Genomic DNA, 21,648 nt, shown 5'->3' with positions numbered 1-21,648 from the left:
CCCTTCTCTCTATCTCTCTCTCTCTCTCTCTCTCTCTCTCTCTCTCTCTCTCTCTCTCTCTCTCTCTCTCTCTCTCTCTCTCTCTCTCTCTCTCTCTTCCCCGAGTTCTCTCTTCGATCTGCCACCGTGTGCCGGCGGCTGCGACGGGACCGACACTGGGCTGCTCACCTCCTCCTCTCCCTTCTCCTTATGGTCTCCATCTCCTTGAACACCCAACCAAGGACCCGATTCGAACCCAAACAGCGTCAAACTCATTTCTGGTGATCCACAGTTTTCGACGACAGCAAGGTGTCGTGCCACCACTAACCTTCTCTTCTCGGTGCGCTGAACCTTCTAGTACCTTTCTTTTGTTCCGACGGCAATGCACGGTGGCGCATCGATTCTCCATCTCGATCTGAACTTTAACCCAAATATCCATTCTTGATCTCGATCTCAACCCTAACCATACTAAAAGCTCACTGCAGGTACGCGCGTTGAGATATCTAAGGTAAATGAGTTAGGGTTTTCAATTTTTTTTTTCTGATTCCTTCCTCGCATTCCTCTCAGGTATTTTCAGATTGTTAAATTTCTAGTTCTATTTTTGATTGAGATTAGGTTTTTTTTATGCTTGTGTTTTCTAGGTTTCGACTTATAGGCACCTCTCTCTCTCTCTCTCTCTCTCTCTCTCTCTCTCTCTCTCTCTCTCTCTCTCTCTCTCTCTCTCTCTCTCTCTCTCTCTCTCCAGGTAATTCTCCTTCTCTTTTCTTGGTTGTGGTTGCAGTAATGTTAATTGGGTATTGATTTCTGCAATTTGAGTGTTGATGGCCGGGTTTCTGCATATTGATTGATAGGTTAATATCTATGCAATATACCTAGTTCTTAGCCTAGTTGAGTTATGTGGACGACAATTTTTCACAATTTTATGTTATGAAATTACAATTAAAGGCAGTGTATTTGTAGCTAAAATTACTAGTACTATTGATACTTTCATGTATGTTAAGATTTACATGAAAAGGCATCCTGTTGGGAGGAAGCTGGATCTATTAGCCCATCATGGTTTTCATGACTTGATAAGTTCACTTGAACATATGTTCAATGTACATCAACATTTTCTGTACGTCTCTAATCTACCTATTGTTACAAGTGTTCGTCTATTTATTAATTTGGTCATATTTATTTACTAACAAATAACCGGTTTAGATTATTGCATAGCATTAAGGGTAGGGCCCACGTACAATCCTTTTGGTTCTTGTCAAAAGGGATCCCTCTCAATAAGTTTCTCCCCTATATATTGTGATTGTCTAATATTTTGAAACTAATGATAGTTAGGGGGACACTACTACAAAAAAGCTCATACATATCAGTAATTTACCGATATCTAAGGCCCCTAAAATTCGATATAGGAAAGCGTGATATCTATTCTCATTGGTTTACATATCAGTTTTGAACTGATATCTATATCATTTTTTACATCAGTTCATTTTTTAAATGCGATATATTTTTCCTTCTCGGATGGTTAAAAACACAATAAATGATATATTTATAATATATTATATCAGTATTATATTTATAACTGATATCTTATAAATGAATAATATGAGTTTTAATCGTATAACTGGTATAATTATTTCAATAGACATCTGTATTGTGTATAAGAACAGATATCTTAGATCAGACTTATATGTTCCTGAATTACGGAACTGATATAAATAGTCTCATAGATATCATTATTGATTCTAAGAAATGATATCGTATATCTGAATTATATGTTTTAAAAGTATGAAACTGGTATAAATATACTCAATAGACATCATTTTGAGTGATGAAACTGATTTTGAAGGCATGATTGATATCACTTACATTGAAAGAACTGATCTCGTATATTTTGAAATTATTGTTATGTAAATCCAGTTTAGATATCAATTTTTTCGATCCTGAAAACTGAGATAATTGCTCAATACCATTACACTTGTATTGCATATTTTTTTAGTGGCCAACCCATTTGAGATAAATGCTCAACATCCATTACATAGTAAAGATCCTCAATTCACATAAATTTCAATATCTCCAAGTACCCAAAATATGTCTACATATCACAAAAATTAGGGGGAGACCTCATCTCTAACCCCATCCTTAAATCTAAGCTAGGCCTATATAGTCATCAACATGTACAAATATAAGGCATGGCAGTGCACACTTGTTCTAATTTGTATCATAGCAGTTCATGAGGGAAAATAATTTTACAAACTAATTGAATCAAAATTAACCCATGAAATCTGCACCTCATTGACTTCAATTTCCTCCCATGTGTACTGCTTTCCTTATAAATTCGATCACCTAACAATTGGAAAAATCAAACAAAATTACAAAATCACAGCACTAAAAAGAAGCAAATTGAGTTTTCATACCAAATCACATTACTAAAATATTCAAGATTTCATAGCAAATGGTCTATATTGTTATCTAAATTCATTGTAACTTGTAAGAATAAAAATATATGAAAATTTCAAACATATAGTGATTTGCAAGTGCAATATACTGCAAAGGGCATGTCAATAGAGATAGGTAGTGTACATGAGAAAGGAAAAAATGCAAGAAACACAAGCAAAAGAATAACATTCCCCAAAAAACTAGGCCATGGATTTGACATCAACTTCAAAACTCATTTAAAATTTAGAATGAGATAAATTCACTCAAAAGAAGCATCAATTAGTTGTATTGTACCTCAATGGAAGGCACACTGACTGAGATGTAAAGGTCCCTGCCATTGTTCACAGCTTCCATCATGTTAATTCAGTGAGAGCTCTCTACATTCTGAGCAGGATCCTGGCCAGTGGCTATGTAGATTGCAGCAACAATATTGCTGGCGTGGGTATTGAACCCACCAAGAGCACCAGCCATGGCAGAGCCGGTAAGCTCTGTAGATTGTATAATCCATATCAGGCCTTATAATTAGCTATCACATAGAATATATTTTATGTTGCATTCAATTGATTATCATGAACACAACATATCTAAAAGGATAAAAAATTTATGTCAATTTCCTGGGTTTTCTCACTAGCTATACAACTTTAGCTTCTGAAAACTGTTACAATAGTAGTAATTAGCATTACCTGAAAAGATATTGACCAATGTTTTGCCATAAAAATTAAAGGAACCAACAATGCATAAAGTTTCTCATAAAAGTTGGGGTACTCTAAAGTCTAAACCATATTTTTTATGAGGATGAAGAGGCTGCTAAGAGCCATGACACTGATAACACCACCAATGTTGTATGATTTAGTTAAGAAGTCACTGCATGTTGTCAAGCAATGAATTAGACTCAAAGTTACAAAGAAAAGATATGAAAAATAAAATAAAACCACTTTAGTATGTAACTTTACCATAACAAGACAAGATTAGATAGATAAGGAATGACTGCATGATGGAGAGAGGCAAGAACCTAAGTAGCAAAAGTCAGCAAGGTTAGAGAATTATAGAACATAAAGATATAAAACTATCTATGATCAATATAAGGTGAAAGGGCAGCAGAGACAAGCACTAAAGAAACATTATATCTAGGTTAAGCATAAAAGAACATGAAGTAAAGGAACCCAAATAAACTCTGCTATGAAGGAACCCAAAAATAAAAAATAATATAAATTCCATTAAACTACTTTATATTGGATTCCCCTCTCAAGTAAGAGTTCTATTCCTTCCTTGACTCCTACGCCTCGAGTACTCGTAGCTAGGGTTAGGGTTTTCCAACTCCTGCAGCGGTGGAGCTGACGACGAAGATTCGACGGTGGAACAGCGTTTCATCTGTATCTCCCTTGTGCTATGGAGGAGATTACGACCAGTCTTGCGAAGTCCTTATTGCTCACTGAGGATGAGGTTGAGGCAATCACCATTGCCAAACCCCAATCACAAACCAATCAAGAAGTACTGAAGAGAAGTTTAGTCGCCCAAGTCTTGACTTCAAAACCCTTCAATCGCACTGCTTTCAAGCTAACTATGATCAAACTCTGGGACTCGCTGGGGCAGGTGACGACTAAAGATCTCGGGCCCAACCTATTCCTATTCACATTCACCTTTGTGGAGGACAAAGCACAAATCCTGCGTCAGGCGCCATGGACCTTTGATAGAGCCTTAGTTCTCCTAGAGGAGCCAGATGGCAGTGTTGCCCCATCACAAATGAAGCTGAAATTTGCTGACTTCTGGATCCAATGTCCTAACCTCCCTTTTGACTACATGACTGAGGAAATTGGGAAGATCATCGGGGATGGCATTGGACAATGCCTGGAAGTAGCGGGTGGCTTTGAGGCACACCTAATTGGCCGCTTCCTCCGTGTTCGGGTACGTCTTGATGTCACCAGACCTCTACCGCGCATCAAAAAACTCCTTCTTGATGATGGCGTGATGGGAACAGCGGAATTTCGCTACGAACGGCTACCGACTTTCTGCCATGATTGTGGCCGCCTCGGACACAACTCTCGACTATGCTCTTATGCCAATGATGACCAGAAGAAAAACCCCGCAAAACAATGGAGTGACTGGCTCTATGCCAAGGGAGAGCCTAGCAAATTTACACCACTTGATGTGGGAATTCCAGAAGCGGTTGCAGAGGAAGTGGAAGAGAGGGTGGAGGAGGCAGTGGAAAGAGAATTGGGAAAAGCTAGGAAGCAACCCAATGGAAAGTTGAACTCTACTCCTGGGAAAACAAACCTGGGAGGCGGGGTAGGGAACCATGCAGTGGAGCGACAGAACGTGGAGATTAGATCACCAGACAGACTGACAATTGAAAAGCCCCATCCTTCAGGGGCCAAGCGATCCGAACCGACGCACCCTCCACCGGATATAAGGGTTGAACAGACAAAGAAGTTTACTGGGACTGCAGAATGGGGAAGGAAGGAGAAGGGAAGACTGGAACGCATGGGAGAGGTGGAGGGGGGCAGAGCCTTGCTTGATGCCACTGGAAAAATATCAGGGGAGGACTTACGGCAGAAAAGAAATGAAACGACGGCAACCTCAGGGGAGGTCCCTCTGCGAGAGCAAGCAGTGCCTGTAACTCAAGCACTCAATACACTCAAAAATGCCTTGATTGCTCCCACCGGTACCTCTAGTGTCCCAGCTCCCTCTATGGATGGGAACCCACTGGAGGGGCTCACTAAACAAGCCCGCAACCTGGGAGACATGTTCAAAAAGATTATTCATGGCACTGATTCAGGAGTTTCTCCAGTAAGGAGTCAGGGAGGTGGCACCCAGGCAGCGGCTGAGATGCAGAGAAGCCCTTTGGACACTGCTAGCAAGGGAAAGGGTGGGAGAGGAGGAGGAAAATGGAAAAAGATAGCGAGGCAACAGGGAACAGGAATGGAAACGGATGAACTTGAGAACGTTAACACTCTGGGGGAAAAAAGAAAGATGACTAAGGAAGATGAAGTAAAGGGTGTGGCTTCAAAAAAAGGGAAACTGGCTTCTGAGGCTCAGAATGCAGAAGTGGTGGGACCAGATGCCCCGGCCCACCACCAACAATGAAGCTTTTAAGCTGGAACGTCCAGGGATTAGGACGACCTGGGACGTTCCGAGCCCTCAAGGATATCTTGAGGGAACAGAAGCCCGACTTTGTGTTTCTCATGGAAACACGGATGACACGATTACAAATGGAAAAAGTACAATATAAATTGAAGATGCCAGGAGCGTTTTGGGTGGAACGTGACGGGTTAGGTGGAGGCTTATTATTTCTTTGGACTGGGGGGTGGACGGCGAAATTGCGCTCTTTCTCGAAAGGACATATTGATTTGTGGGCAACTTCTCCTACAGGGGAACATCTCCAACTAACGGGGTTTTATGGCAACTCCATTACACATCTACGGAAGCATTCTTGGGAGCTTTTACGTAGAATTTCTCATGGGGCAACTCGGCCATGGATCATTTCTGGTGACTTCAATGAGATCTTATCACCAAATGAGAAGGTTGGATTAAGGGACAGACCAAGATGCCAAATGGCGGCCTTCCGCGAAGCCATAGATGATGCAGGTCTCTGTGAAGTGCGTTCTATGGGCTACCCCTACACCTGGGCTCGCCTCCAAGGAGGGACGGTGACTGTGGAAGAGAGACTTGACCGCTGCTTGGTTAATAAAGACCTGCTTGGACTCTTCCCGTTTGTGACTACTCTCCATCTGGTTGCTACTGGGTCGGATCACTTCCCCATTATCACTGAAGCTACAACGTCCGACCCTCGAGAGGCACAGCGATTCACTCCGGGGCGCTTCCATTTTGAACAGATGTGGCTCAAAGACCCAAGATGGCTTGATGTTGTGGACACTACTTGGGCTGACAATATACATAGGCATGGCTTGGCTGACTCCATAAAGCACTGTGCTCATGCCCTCAAACGCTGGAACCAGAATGTCTATGGCAATGTTCGCAAGCAGCTGGCGAATGCGAAGAAAGTGGTGGCGAGCTTACTGGGCAGAACTGATGCTAGTGAGGTACTGCGCCGAAAACAAATGGAGCACACTATTGACACCCTATTGGAAAAAGAAGAAATCTTATGGCGCCAACGCTCGCGGGTTGAGTGGTTACGGGATGGGGATAAAAACACCCGCTATTTTCATGAGCGTGCTAACTCAAGACAGTTTAGAAACAAAATCACTGGGTTATTCGATCATCATGGTAATTGGGAAACTCGGGGCTATCGAATTGGAGGCTTATTTTGTAATTATTTCCAGGACCTATTCTCTTCTACAGGCAATGGTCATCTTGAGAGGGTTGTGGAGCTAATTGAGAAGCAAGTTACTGAGGAAATGAACAGCCGCCTCCTCCGACCCTTCACACGTGCGGATGTGGAACATGCTCTAAATCTTATTGGACCTACCAAGGCCCCTGGGCATGATGGAATGCCGGCACTATTTTATCAATCCTGCTGGCATATAGTGGGAGATGCAGTGACTGCCAAATGCTTAAGTATCCTCAATGGAGAGACTAGTGTCCAAGAATTTAATCATACGTTGATTGCCCTTATTCCTAAAACCAAAAGGCCCGAAAGAGTGACTGAGTTTCGACCGATTAGCTTGTGTACTGTTGTCTATAAAATTGTCGCCAAAGCTTTTGCAATCCGCATGAAAGATGTGCTCCCCTCTGTGATATCTGAATCCCAAAGTGCTTTTGTGCCCGGTAGGATGATCCTAGACAATGTTATGACTGCCTTTGAGCTCACACATTCACTCCAACATACAAAAAAAGGAGTTCAAGGGAGGATGGCTATTAAGCTTGACATGGCCAAAGCCTATGATCGGGTTGAATGGAGTTTCCTTGAAGCAGTTATGATTAAATTGGGCTTTCATGTAGACTGGGTTGCTCGGCTGCTTGATTGTGTATCCACTACTTCCTTTTCTGTGCTCTGGAATGGCCAGCCTACCGGCCTCATCACACCACAACGGGGTCTTAGACAAGGTTGCCTGCTTTCCCCTTACTTGTTTCTAATGGTGACTGAAGGTTTTTCGGGCCTGCTGCGAGAGGCAGAGAATAGAGGGGCTATTGAGGGGGTCCGCGTTTCCCCCACTGCCCCCTCGATCTCCCACCTCTTCTTCGCTGATGACAGTATTCTTTTCCTTAATGCCAACAGAGAAGCTAGTCTCACTCTCAAAGAAATATTCCAGGCATATGAATTGGCGTCTGGGCAAATGATTAATTTTTCCAAGTCAGCAGTGTGCTTCAGTCCTAATGTTATTGATGAAGTGAAATCAACGGTGAGTGATATCCTCCAAATTAAAATTGTTGCATGCCATGAGAAATATTTGGGGTTGCCAACCTTTGCAGGTAGAGGAAAGAAACAGCTATTTCATGAAATCCTAGACAGAGTCACGAAGCGGGTTAATGGGTGGAAAGAAAAACTGCTATCACGTGCTGGGAAAGATGTTTTAATCAAAGCCGTCCTTCAAGCGATGCCCACCTATTCAATGAGCTGTTTTCGGATGCCTAAAGGTGTATGGCAAAAACTCCATTCCATTTTCGCCAAATTCTGGTGGGCCAAGGCCAAAAATGCTAAAGGAATTCACTGGGCCAACTGGGATGCTGTATGCCGTGGAAAACATGGTGGTGGTCTAGGATTCAGACATATTGGTGACTTCAATCAAGCCCTGGTTGCCAAGCAATGCTGGCGTCTCCTCATTGCGCCCAACTCGCTGGTGGCTAGGATCTACCAGGCCAAATACTTCCCCAATGGAATCCTCCTCCACGCCCAGCTGGGCAGTCATGCTTCACATATTTGGAGATCTCTCCTATGGGGCAGAGAGCTTCTTCAACTGGGGCTACGATGGAGGATGGGTACTGGGCTTTGTGTTCGCGTGTATCAAGACAAATGGATCCCTAGACCTTCCTCATTCCGAATCTGTTCCCCTCCCCTATTGGCGCCGGACACAATTGTCACTGAACTATTTTCAGCTCCAGGTGTTTGGAATGAACAACTCATTCGGGAATCTTTCTGGGAAGAAGAAGCCACTGCGATTTTGAGTATACCCCTGAGTACACAAATGAGAGACGACTGCCTCCTCTGGCACTACGAACGGAACGGCCTCTATAATGTCCGCAGCGGGTACAAGACTGCCCGATCTGAAAAGGATAGAATTGCTGGAAACCCCACTACTTCAACGGGTGTGAACTCAAATCTTTGGAAGTCAATTTGGACCTTGCAATGCCCAAATAAAATCAAATTGTTTCTCTGGAGATGTATGCACAATTTTGTTCCATGCCGAGCCACCTTATACATGAGAAAGGTGACCCTGGACTCCTCTTGCCCCAGATATGAGCGTGCTCTTGAGACTTTGCTACATGCCCTCTGGGATTGCCCCTATGCACATGATGTCTGGAAATCCTCAGTGATATATGGTGCCTCGAGGAGGTGGATTTGGGATGGTTCCTCTGGTTTTCTACGTTACTTAACTACAACCCTTTCCCACACTGAACTGACACTTGCAGCTTATATTTGCTGGGGCTTATGGAACGCCAGAAACGACTTTCTTTTTAACGGCTCTGCTATCTCGCCCCTCAAGCTTGTGGAGCGAATGGGTGAATTCGCACGCAACTATAGGGAGGCCAACTTAAGAAAGGAGAACACACCGAAACCAACACTGACCCATCAATGGAGGCGCCCACTGGCTGGTTGGGTGAAAGTCAATGTTGATGGCGCGACATGCTCTGTGTCGGGTGCTCGCGGTGTCAGGATCGTAATCCGAGATGAAGATGGCCAATTTTTGGCGGCTGGTGCGCTACAGGTGCAACCCTTCATATGCCCTGCTCATACCGAGTTGATCGCAGCAAGAGAAGGACTACGTTTTGCTTGGGACTTGGGATTCAGGCATGTTCTACTGGAGCTTGATGCCAAGGATGCGGTGGCGAAGATCGTGTCCCAATCGCTCTACTTGGGGGCTGATGCTGCCCTGTTCAACGAGGCTGTGGAACTTGGTCTTTTATTTATCTCCTTCTCCTGTCAATGGGTACCTCGTAGCTGTAACATGGCAGCTGATGCTGTAGCCAAAATGGCCTTATCTTGTAATGAGTTCTCCACTTGGGTTGAGGAAGCACCCCCCTGGTTGCTCCCAATCCTCTCAGCAGATGTTTCCAATTATCCTTAATCAATGAAGTTTCCCCTTTCTCAAAAAAAATATTGGATTGCACCTTGATTTATCTTTTGGGTTGAATATGCAGATCTTTGAATCCACAAAAAATCAACAATTTTGGTCTGAACGAGAAGGAAAGCTGTAATACCAAAGAAAAGGCAGTTATTAGAATTATGCATCAACAAAACCCAATACAGCAAATCCAGAAATTAAACAATCTGATTGGAGCATGAGATAGACCAATCATGCATTCTTATCCTTTCCCATTATTAAACCTAAGAAGTAAGATTTAAACAGTCAGACAATTTTATAAAGTACAACACCAGTAGTAGAACCCTTATAAAAATTTTGGTCTAAATTAACCCATAAATTAATAATTGGCCAATAGACTAACATGGCTAGTGCACTGAAACTGGGGAAGAAAGAAAAAACATTTACACAAGTGGACCAAAGAAAAAAAAGAACAATGATACTCAAGCAATTTCTTTTCCCATACACAAGATTGGATCCACACCATTACAACATGCTGTCACATATGTATTTCTTTTATACAAAATTCAAACAATACATGACATTTTATATCCTTAAATTAGAATATATGGACACAATATATGGACTTACCTGTGAGGAAGTTTCAGTAGCTTTATATGTTGGTGATCGTGGGGAGTGTAGAGGACCTTGATCCTGTAGGTCCATCAAGTCTAAACTAGTAATTTATATGACACTAAAATATACATAGTACAGAGAGAGATTAGAGAGAAAGAGTTACAGAAAAGTCTTTAAAGTGCATGTCAAAAAGGCTTGATCTTCGTTTCCTCGTCATTTGTAGCCTGCCTGAGGAAATACTTCTGTGCATGACTAGCAACCTGGGTTGGGGTTCTGGTGGTCACAAAATTTCTAGCTATTCCCCTCCAATCACCTTTCCCAAGCTTCTTCAATCCAGCTAGGAATACTCGATGCTCTTCCCCAGTCCATGGCCTCCCTGAGGAGATTTCATTCTTTAAAATCCATTCACAACCAAAATTACCAAATCGCAACAATCTAAATGCAAAACTTTTAATTTATTGTCATCAATGCTAAAACAAACTCATCTTCTTGCATCAATTTAATAATTTTACTACAAGATAGAGAGCTTGGAGATGCCAAATTAACAGTGGGTTTTTAAAAAGGTGCATAGTTTAGTAAATGCAAATCAATTAATTTGAAGAGCAGCATGTTATCTACAGTATTTAATTACTACTGCAAGGTTTTATAAAATGCATGAGCCAGAGTAAAGAAAACTCTAAATAAGCAAAATGCAAACAATGAAAGGAGAATACAATTGTTTAACCAAAAAGAAAGAAGAATTGAATTGTCCCCATAGAAGACTCATACAGTCTACCATAATAAATAAATAAATAAACTTATAAAATCCATCAAGTTACACTAATACACATATATATGTATACAAGAAGTAACAATTAAAGTGTTAACAAAGAATTCATTAAGAAAACAAAATCACAATGGAACGAATTAACAGATTGGAAAGATTGAAATCATCAAAGCAGAGATATTACAGAAACAAAAATTAATACAAAAAGAAGAAAGTATGATCATACTGTAAACTTGTACAATGTACATACTATATATAGTATATACCACTAATAGCAGATCAAACTACAAGCGAAGAACATGTACATATCAATCCTCCAACAAATCACCTAATCAATCAAAAGCATGGAAACATATGGATGCACGTACACATAAATCACTTATTATATATACATATATATATATGTGTGATGTACCCTTTTTTCTCTCATGAGCGGCTTTGCATCTCTTGTTATGAATGAGGCCATCGGAGAGATAGCTGGCATCATCAGTTGTGATGTATACTGAGTGAGAATTGACTACAGAGCTCATATAAATTATAACCTTATGTGCAAAAGACTTTATACAAAGATAAGCATCAAATGAATGCATATAAAATAGACTATCTGAAATTACAAGTAACCCATATTAATATCATCACTGAGGAACATAATTCAGACTTCAGAATACCAGAAACTTCAAATAAACCAAACAGAGATCCATAAGCAGCCCAAAATGCCAAAATCAGGAAGAGCCAAATTCTCGGTGAAAGGAACAAAACCCAGGTAGAGCCAAATTCATAACACAGACCCAAAATGAATGATTTTGCATAATGTTCCATATTTCAGGTAAATACAAAGAATTCTAGCACCCAAATTCAAACAGACCCGAGTTCAAACAAACTACAAAACACCCAAATTCCAGAAACACCCAAAAAACAAAACACCCATGTTCAAACAACCTGCAGATATTAGAACCCTAAATCCGAAATCTAAACTTAAAATTAAAAAGAAAAAATAACAAAACAATCTCATCAAATACCTGAAATCGTGAAGGCTGGATGGTGGTATCAGGAAGGCTTCTCTGGGTCGATCTGGATCTCGCGACGTCGTCCAGATCGAGCTCTCTCTCTCTCTCTCTCTCTCTCTCTCTCTCTCTCTCTCTCTCTCTCTCTCTCTCTCTCTCTCTCTCTCTCTCTCTTCGCAACTTCTCAGACTTCTCTCTGTCTCTCTGTCGCGCTCACTCTCTACAAGCCTTCGTGAGTGCTCAACCCATCGATCTCGATCTACAAGCATTCACTCTCAACATCTTAAGGCTGGGTGGATTGGAAGCCCAGCTAGCTAGCTTAATCTTCGAGCTCAATCCATATATCTTCGTCGGAGATCGATGAAGAAGATGATGAGTTAGGGTGTGGTGTGGGTGTTGGTGTGGGTTTGGTCTGGGTGCAGTTCAGTTTGGATGTGAGTGTGGGTGTGTGAGTGTAGGTGTGTGTAAACACGGGTTGTCAAAAAAATTTTAAGTGGTGAACAGTACCGCGTTTTTCCCATTCTTAAATTTTCGCATCATTTATCTGTATAAATATCACTTTTAAAGCATGTTAATAAATTTGTCCAACATAATATATCACATTCAAAATCCTAATGATATGTAAAATAGTTTATATATCAGTTTTTGAAAAAAAAACTTTTAAACGATATTAAAAACCATATTATATCGAATACCTTTAAAACTGATATTAATATAGTGATATGTATGAGCTTTTTTGTAGTAGTGGGAGATGAGGTGGATAGAGTGCATTCTGGTAATCATCATCATCATCATCAAGATTTTCATGTGTTGAAATATGAAGATGAGGAAGGGGATTTGATGATGGTGGAGGATGTCAATTCCTTGGGAGTAAGTACTACTCATCCCCAATTAATTAGTTAATTTGATCATTTGCATAATTTATTCACAAATCCCCAATTAATTCTTGTGTTTAATGTGTGCAGGATGTTCTTGTCCGCAGTAAAAAGATTGAAGATCACAAGGGCTTTTCCATGCTAGAAGTCGCAGAAGCTGATTTTTACACCTTCTGTCTCAGCCATTTCTAGCCCCAAGGACAGGTTCTTAATTAAGCATTACTCACCCGTCCGATTTGCATGTGTTAAGCATGCTGCCAACGCTCATCCTGAGCCAGAATCGAACTCTCCATGCCTCACCGTCTCACGAATGTACATCCACACATGTACCATGCAGGCAATGACTGGCCTCCTCGTCTTAATTTCCAATGTACATTGAGACAAATATTTCGTATATATATATATATATATAAATTGATAATTGTGTTTTGCCTTGTTTAATTACTCTTAATTACCAGTGAAATATACACTGATGAATGTGGAGGGAAATTGGTCAGTGACTCAGACACTCAGTGCATATATGATGGCTAATTCCGTTTGCTCTTTGGAAAGGGTTTTGCCAAGATTGTCATTGAAAATGGTTGTGTCACAACTCACAAGTCACAACACGTACATCGAATATAGGTCAAAATTTGATATGGATATATAGGAAATTAAACCAACTCAATATATCAAGTAATTAAAGTGCGTGCGATTCTTTCATTTTCCTCTAGCTAGGCCTAGTTTATACTCTGGTGCCTAGCTTCTTGAATTGGCTAAGATGTCGTCTGAGCTCACTCAATTCTATGGCCCGGCCTTTCATAACCTGCCATCCCAATCATGAAAATAGATTTTTTAAAGCATAAAATCTCCACTTTTGTTAATCATCATACGAGGTAATCTTGCAAAATAAACATGAATACACATTGAGAGTGAGTAGTTCCGGTGTGGTGCCGATTATAAACCCTCCGACAGTCAAATTAATTAGCTTTGAATTAAAAATGAGTAGGACTTGAGATATAATAGCTAGAATTGTAAAGTACTGCATACTTTTGATCAATTGTGACTATGAGTTTTTTTTTTTTTAATAGTGATTAGAGAGTCCTTGTGAGCTGAAGATTGTAGGTTGCACAATATATATGTAATCCATGACTTATTCGCAGCAGGAATGAACGTGGAACTTAAAATTAAATCTTCAAGTAGGTTAAGAGGGGTTGTGTTTAAATTTTAAAATTAAATCTCAGCCCTCAACTATTGACCAAATTAACTATATTATTCACCCACCAACTAGGCCTAAAGCGGTACAAACAGAACGGTTCACATGATGAAATCACATTCTGAGATGTGGTCAAAAGACTATCAAGTGCCATATTAAAATACACACATGGTACGTATCTGCTAAACCAAATATTAAATATGTATTGTTTTTGAGTCCTACAATACAAGGCTACATGAAAGACAAAGCCATGCACTAAGGACGCGTAGGATAAGCCAAAGAATAACGGGTAATGAGAGTTACCCTTTACATTAATTTTGTCCTTTGACCCTTTCCTCATATAACAACTCCATGATTGAAGCATTGCAACATATTCTATTCATCAAATCTCCAAAAGAATCAAAAAGAAATAAAGTACAAAACAGAAAAATCCATCATCAAAGCTAGCTAGCTAGCCATTCTTAATCCATTCTTAATCCATGCAACTACAATAATATAGCTAGATCGATAGAGATGTTAATATGACTTCTGATTTTCACAGTCTAAGTTAGGTCCGGTATGAACATCAAGCAACTTAGCATATCTTTCGAAATAACCAATCCGATCATTCACTCGTGCATCGTTGGGTATTCCACATTCAAGGCCACCGTTGATTATGTTAGTGACCAGTCCATATCCAACCGTCCGATTCGCTGCTATGTCTTCTTCTGTGGGCACATATCGTCCAACCATGACATCGTGACTCGAGGGCTTTGGCTTTTGCTCAGTCATCCAGAACCATAGAGCCGTTTTGAATGCGATCATGGAATTATTTGCTACTATTTCAGGATTCCTCAGACCATCAAACCCCAAGGCCTTGCCTGCCTGTCCATAATTATAGTTCCTAAACCAAGAATTCAATTACTCAGATTAAACATTACTCCAAAATTGGATTAATATGACAATTACACTATTATAACTGAATTTGCTTATATATATACGAAGCATGTGTTATGTTGGATCTCTCTAGAAATTCTCGCATACGTGGAATATGATAACATATATAAAACGTACTATATGTCCAATAATTTTGATATTGCGAGACATTCTTATATATGTGGCCAGATTGGCTAGTAAGAAAACATTTATATTTGTATGATCGATTAAACGTATACCAGGATAGTTGAACGGGTCCTCTTCCTTTGTAAGATTTGCCAGGATAGCAAGGCCATTTCTTGTTGGTGGAGTCGCAGTAGTCGCTCTGGGGACTGATTTCCTCTTTAAAGCACAAACCCCATGCATAGGGTCCATCAGGTGCAGTAGCCCACCCTCCCGTAGTCTCATGAGAGATCTGACCAAGAAACGCCGCTATCTCGCGCTTCCGCGTGGTTAACTTTCCGGTGGTTCCGAACTCCGGGAAGGATTTGGAGGCTTTGATGAAGAAATGGTAGGTGTAGAAGTCCTTGGCCGGGCACGCAGTGTCGTCCTTGTGTAGAAAAAAGGTGTTGTAAAGCTCTTTGCTTATCAAAGACGATATATCACATTTCTGAGGCCGAGCCTCAGCTCCCCATGATGCAATAATTGTAGTAGTAGTGACCCAAAAGAAGGTGATGAATGAGAATGAGAGGAATATTGAAGAGGATGATGAGAAAGAAAGTGCCATGGCTAGCTAGTTTGCATGTGCTGGCTTGCTTGAATATAAGATCAAAGTGTGTATGTAGGCCTTTTTATAAATGAATATATAGGTGCTGCCGGCCATGAAATTAAATTTGATTTTTGTAGGATAAGGGGAAGAGGACATGCAAGGTAGTAGGAGTTAATAATATTGGATTTAAGCAACCATATATATACAAAGTCAGAGGTCAATGGTTTAGAGAGTACTACTTGAGTGGTCAGACTCATGTGATGGGCCTGATGGCTTAATTGGTAGTTGACGTAGCCACTTCTGGAAATTAAGTGGGAATGTCGACACACTGCATATAGGTTTGGATATATGTAAATGCGTGTATATTGCTTTTGAAATTAATGGAGAAAGTGGATGTAAGCCTGGATCGATCTAGCAGGATGTATAGAGATGGACTTCTTTTCTTGCTAGAACGTACATGGATCATGCGCTCTTATTAATTGGTGAATACTTTCAAGTTTCAACATTTCTTACATTCATGTTTCTATGTATTTAATCAAATTAACTTTTTAATACATATATATATATATATACATTATTGTGGGAATGTAATTTTTTTTGGTCAAAGAGGGAATTTAATTTTTAATTTTTTATTATCACACACTAGTGACCACTAACTAGTTAGTGAAGACTTGACATTCGCTAGGACTTGGCATGGTGAGGGAATACATCCGAGCACTATCCTTTCACTTTGAAATTAAACCATTGGCTGACGTGATTCTTGTCTTAGCCAGTCAAATTTGTATCAAGTATTTGTATGTGGGGGGCGGTCCAATCCTAAATGAGGCTTAAGGCAAACGTTATAAATTTGACTTTTTAATTTAATATATTAATATATTTTTTGAGCCTTTTTAATTTAATATATATGTCATAATTTTTAGGATTTTATTTAAATTTTCACTTAAATATTGAGGTGATCGAAAATTACTAATGAAATTTCTCTCTCCAAGTTTTTGTAACATGTGTTTTTCAATAGATAACATGACTAATTAATCTATTCAGGAGAAGGAGAGATCGATGTTGGCACTAAAACAAAAATGTCGATAGATATCAGTCGTGAACTAATATCTATTTTGGTAGCCGTCTGATATAGCGCGTCGTGATATTTAATGTTCACATTTTAGATATCAGTTTTATCAGTAAACTGATATCCTAATGTTCACATTTTAGATATCAGTAAACTGATATGTAAACATTGTTTATATATCATTTTTGATATTATTTCTGATATCTATAAAATCCGAATATCAATAGTTCTGATCAATACATATCATATTTGAGGTAAAATATGATATAAAATCATGATATCAATATCAGGTTTGAAGTAGAATATGATTTAAAATCTTGTTATCAATATCAGGTATATGATAAAATCTGATATATAATCTCGATATCAATATCATGGAACATACTTTGATATCTCAATACTGTTTATATATCAGGTCTGAAAGAGAATTTGATATCAAAATAGCATAACATTTCAGTTTTTAGACCAAAACTGATATTGTTTATCATTTCAAGTTTTAAAAAAAGATTTGGAATGTATGATATATATTAGTTTTTTTTTTTCACCTAAAAAGGATATCAATGAATTAAATATACAATTGTGCCTGTAATTTGAAATGGCCTGAAATTTGTGCAAGTATAAAATCTTCCATTCCCATATATTTCATATTTTAAGCACCAATTAACATTCAACGTACCCAAAAAAGGATTACAATATAATATCCAACAAGTAGTTCTATAGTTAAGGAAATACATAAAGAATTACTAAGGTATGACTGATGGTACTAATTTGAAGACACAAAAGCTGACAACTTCATCTAGCTAGTGGAGTAGAATCATTCACATCTTAAAGTTGTGTTGATTGAGACTAAATATACATAAGCTCTTCTTATGAACACTAGACCTGTAAAAGCATAATGAAATGGTCTTTAATATTATTGGCTAATATACTGGACAAATGGTCCAAGATTTAAAACAAAATCACAACAATACACACAAGGAAAGAATCTATATCCAATGTTGTACATAAAAAATAAAAAAGTTGATAGTGATGAATATATATATGTATATATATATATTAAGGTTTTGACAAGGTTAAAAATATCAAGAGTTGTTTACAACACAACCAAGAAAATATATGAACTATGATACTCATCTACAACTTTGACATACCCAATTCTTGAAGCTTTAGCAAAGTTACTAAGCCATTTAGCAAAGTTACTAAGCCATTTATAAACATTATAAAATCATAGACAAGCAAGACCAAATGGAATGGCAGGTACATTTAGAAATGGCTTCATATTCAGTAATAACTAGATAAGAAATAAATGAACAAAAATTATGTTATTTTTTTTATACAATTTACCATGAAACTCAAAGTAAAAAAAAAAAAGAAGCTGAATGAGGTGGGGAAACAAGTATTAAAGTACTATAGTAGGACACCTAAGTAACTCATTTCTTTCTTCATGTTTTCAGTTTAATAGGAAGGTAGTTTATACTGTTATCTTTACTAGTCATACAAAACTCTCATGTAATCTTCTCAAAGATTAATACTTAAACATTTTCTATTACCATCAGAACTTGTGTAAAGGCATAGCACTCATAAAAAAATGACTTAAAAACCAATTAAGTCCCAAATTTCTTGATAAGTTACTTAGATACAGCCCAAAGGCCAAGATTTAACTCAAAACAACTACAAGCAACTGGAAATTAAAAGTATTATGGTAGTGAGAAGCTACAATGCCAAATTATTAGCCAAGTAACTCAAAACTCTCACAATACGAAGGAAAGGTAAACAACTTCCACATATAGTTACTTAAAACCCTTGTGTGCCTTTGATTAAAATGACCAAAAAACCCTTTTGATGCTTATATAACCTAGAACAGTCTCAAATAGAAATAGAAAATTAAAAAAACAAGTAGAGGGAAGTAAATTCTTCCATCACATAACTTCAGTATCTTAGTATGTTTCAGTAGAGGCAAGCATATAAGTAGAAACGCAAATATGGAATAAGTAATCTTGAAACTAGCACACACTATTGGTAAAATATAATTAGGTTACACAATGAACTATAAAAGCATATTTAATATGGTGTAACATAAAGTCTAAGGGACTGCATAATAGAAAAATAAGAAGCAATAGATTTGGGTCAAGAATGTTACTTGCTATTTTTAATTCATGGACAACATTAGGTGTGTCTTCGCACAAAGGCGGTTGGACTCTTAATTCAGTCAGCCTGACCAGCAAAACAACAATCAAGACAACAACCCATACACCAACAGAAGCTACAAACCAACTTCACAATTCTTGCATAAGAATAAAAACCAAACAAAACAAAGCCAAATGGCAGAATTCAATAGAATTAATTCTCTCACCTCAAATAAAAATCCAATTCAAATCAGGAAAGAGATCAACAACCAATTCCCATTATCACAACCACAACCCAGAAAAGAAATTAATTTTACATCCCATGTGTACACATATAAGTAAGAAAATACTGACTTACTAGACCACGAACAAGCCATCTTCATAATCGTTGCAGATTATAATCTGCAAATCAACTCAAAACACATATAGAACACCTAATCAACCAATTATTGAAAGAATATAATCTGCAAATCAACCAATTACCGATGGCTTTATTAATTTCCACCTTCTCCTTGCCAATTAAACTTGCCGTTTGATGCACCCCTCGAGACACACACATAAATTGATAAATAGTAATGGATATTTGCAGTGATATATAATAAATGCGAGGAAAAATAATGAATATGCAGATGGACCAAGTAACCATGCAACAGAAGTGTCTAAATTATAATGAAAGATAGAGAAAAAAGAATTGAGGGAGAATATCCTTGACTTTACATTCCTATTTTATATAAATATGCACTAGGCAGTCAAAATTGATTGGATACCACAATGATTTTCCACTATGATTAAAAATGAAATGCAAATCATGCAAAACAAAGTTTGCATGTCTAACAAATGTGAGTATGCTTGACTATACATGTAAACGTCCATACATACATAGATAAATAAACACATACATATACATATATATACAGTTGAAAAGATGAAATCTCACCACTGTGCATCTCAACTGTTTATATATGATTAAACAACTAAACAGTTGTTTAATCAGAATGTTTAATTTCAAATGAATGATTAACAATTAAATCTGAAATTGATCCATGTCAGGCCAAAATCAAGCAGTCCGATCAAAACAAGAACACTCCAAGACTAAAGCTCAATTTCGGCTTTGGATCCAAATGACTCAGAATTGAGAAATTACCTTATCGATTGGAGCACGAAGAGATGGATCAGTTAGCGATTGCTTCAGAGATTCGAGGTTGTTAAGCATCTCCTTCAGTTCCACCTCTATTGCCTCTCTCTCTCTCTCTCTCTCTCTCTCTCTCTCTCTCACTCTCTGAAGCTTGATCTATTTTTCGAAAACAGTTTGTATTTTATTAATTAGTCCTAAAACTCAGCAAGTGTACTAAACAGAAAATCAGTGGAATCCAAATCCACCACAAAATCAAACACAAAACTGCTCTAAGCCACAGACCCATCCCAAAACCCAGCCATAACCACATTCAGACCCAAAATTGATGTGGGAAATTCTTAAAAATTAAAAAAATTAAAAGCTTAAAATCAAAGTACACCAAATAAATTTGAAACCCTAAATGAACAGAATTGAAAGACAGAAGAATTGAAGACAGAGAAGGATGGAAGACAGAGAATGCAGGGAAACCCATATACCTTTCGAACTGGAAGTCGACGCCGCAACCCTAAGCCTGAAATTTGGAGAAGCTTCTCTGGCGACCAACGACAGCCGCTGGTAGATCGAGCAGGAGTAGGGAGGCGTACTGCGTGCGAGTCTGTGACTCTGAAAATCAGTGGAATCCAAATCCACCACAAAATCAAACACAAAACTGCTCTAAGACACAGACCCATCCCAAAACCCAGCCATAACCACATTTAGACCCAAAATTGATGTGGGAAATTCTTAGAAATTAAAAAAATTAAAAGCTTAAAATCAAAGTACATCAAATAAATTTGAAACCCTAAATGAACAGAATTGGAAGACAGAAGAATTGAAGACAGAGAAGGATGGAAGACAGAGAATGCAGGGAAACCCACATACCTTTCGAACTGGAAGTCGACGCCGCAACCCTAAGCCTGAAATTTGGAGAAGCTTTTCTGGCGACCAACGACAGCCGCTGGTAGATCGAGCAGGAGTAGGGAGGCGTACTGGGTGCGAGTGTGCGACTCTGAGTGTGGGTGCGTTTGAGTGAGGTGTTGTGCCCGCGTGTGTGCTCCTAATTTTCCTTTTAGGTCAACTTTTTTTTTTTTTGGGTCAAAGGTCAACTTATGTAGTTAAGATATCAGTTGACTTTTAATTAAACTGATATGTTAATAATATAAAAAAAAAAACAAAAACATTTTATATCAGGTTTGTTTAGGTGTGTTTGGGTGGCAGGAGGATACGTGAACTTATAATATCATTTCACAGTTTAGACTGATGTCTTTATAAATTTTAGAAAAAAGAAAAGTATTATATATCAGTTGAAAAAGATCATGTGATTTCTAATAGAGTTTAGAAATTAGCTAAAAAATTTTCTGATATTATAATTTTTATAATATCAGTCGATTTCAAATCTGATATAAAATGAGTGATATCTATTGACAGTTTTCTTGTAGTGTGGGTTGTGAAAAAAAATAAATAGAGAAATTTTGTTGGGGAGAGATGATTTATTTGTTGATAGAAGAGATAGATTGAAATTTGAGAATGGAAAAAGGAAAAAAAAGAACCAACTAGAAAGACAGTAGCAAATGGTAAAATGAAATAATGAAGAAGTTTTTCTTTTTGTATCCTTGTTTGACATCTAAACAGTAAAATACAAGCTCCAAAAAAAAAAAAAAATGAGGTTTCTTTTTTGGTTTATGTACAAAAGT

General features: G+C 38.4%; 1 protein-coding gene and 1 long non-coding RNA gene across 16 annotated transcripts; both read right to left on the bottom strand.

Annotated features, from left to right (window-relative positions):
• Nucleotides 1–1,987: 1,987 nt before the first annotated feature.
• LOC147286437 (uncharacterized) lies at nt 1,988–12,116 on the bottom strand. Of its 15 annotated transcripts, none has more exons than XR_015121706.1 (8): nt 11,970–12,107; nt 11,366–11,467; nt 10,348–10,560; nt 10,200–10,262; nt 9,637–9,717; nt 3,363–3,421; nt 2,704–2,897; nt 1,988–2,316 (listed from the first exon to the last, which is right to left on the bottom strand). It is a non-coding gene; the product is annotated as an uncharacterized LOC147286437 (long non-coding RNA). The 15 variants fall into 15 exon arrangements; XR_015121702.1 differs by having other exon boundaries at nt 2,704–3,273; nt 11,970–12,105; XR_015121698.1 differs by lacking the exon at nt 9,637–9,717 and having other exon boundaries at nt 2,704–3,273; nt 11,970–12,111.
• Nucleotides 12,117–14,458: 2,342 nt separating this feature from the next.
• Nucleotides 14,459–15,690, bottom strand: LOC147286436 (chitinase 10-like). The gene is made up of 2 exons (XM_086239057.1): nt 15,179–15,690; nt 14,459–14,907 (listed from the first exon to the last, which is right to left on the bottom strand). Exons 1-2 carry the CDS (start codon nt 15,664–15,666, stop codon nt 14,541–14,543), a joined length of 855 nt encoding a protein of 284 aa, XP_086095183.1. The 5' UTR covers nt 15,667–15,690; the 3' UTR covers nt 14,459–14,540.
• Between the last annotated feature and the right edge of the window lie 5,958 nt (nt 15,691–21,648).

The sequence above is a fragment of the Dryas octopetala genome, chromosome 4 (assembly GCF_963921425.1).
Source record: "Dryas octopetala chromosome 4, drDryOcto1.1, whole genome shotgun sequence".
Lineage (NCBI taxonomy): Eukaryota > Viridiplantae > Streptophyta > Magnoliopsida > Rosales > Rosaceae > Dryas > Dryas octopetala.
This window is presented reverse-complemented; position numbering and strand designations above follow the sequence as displayed.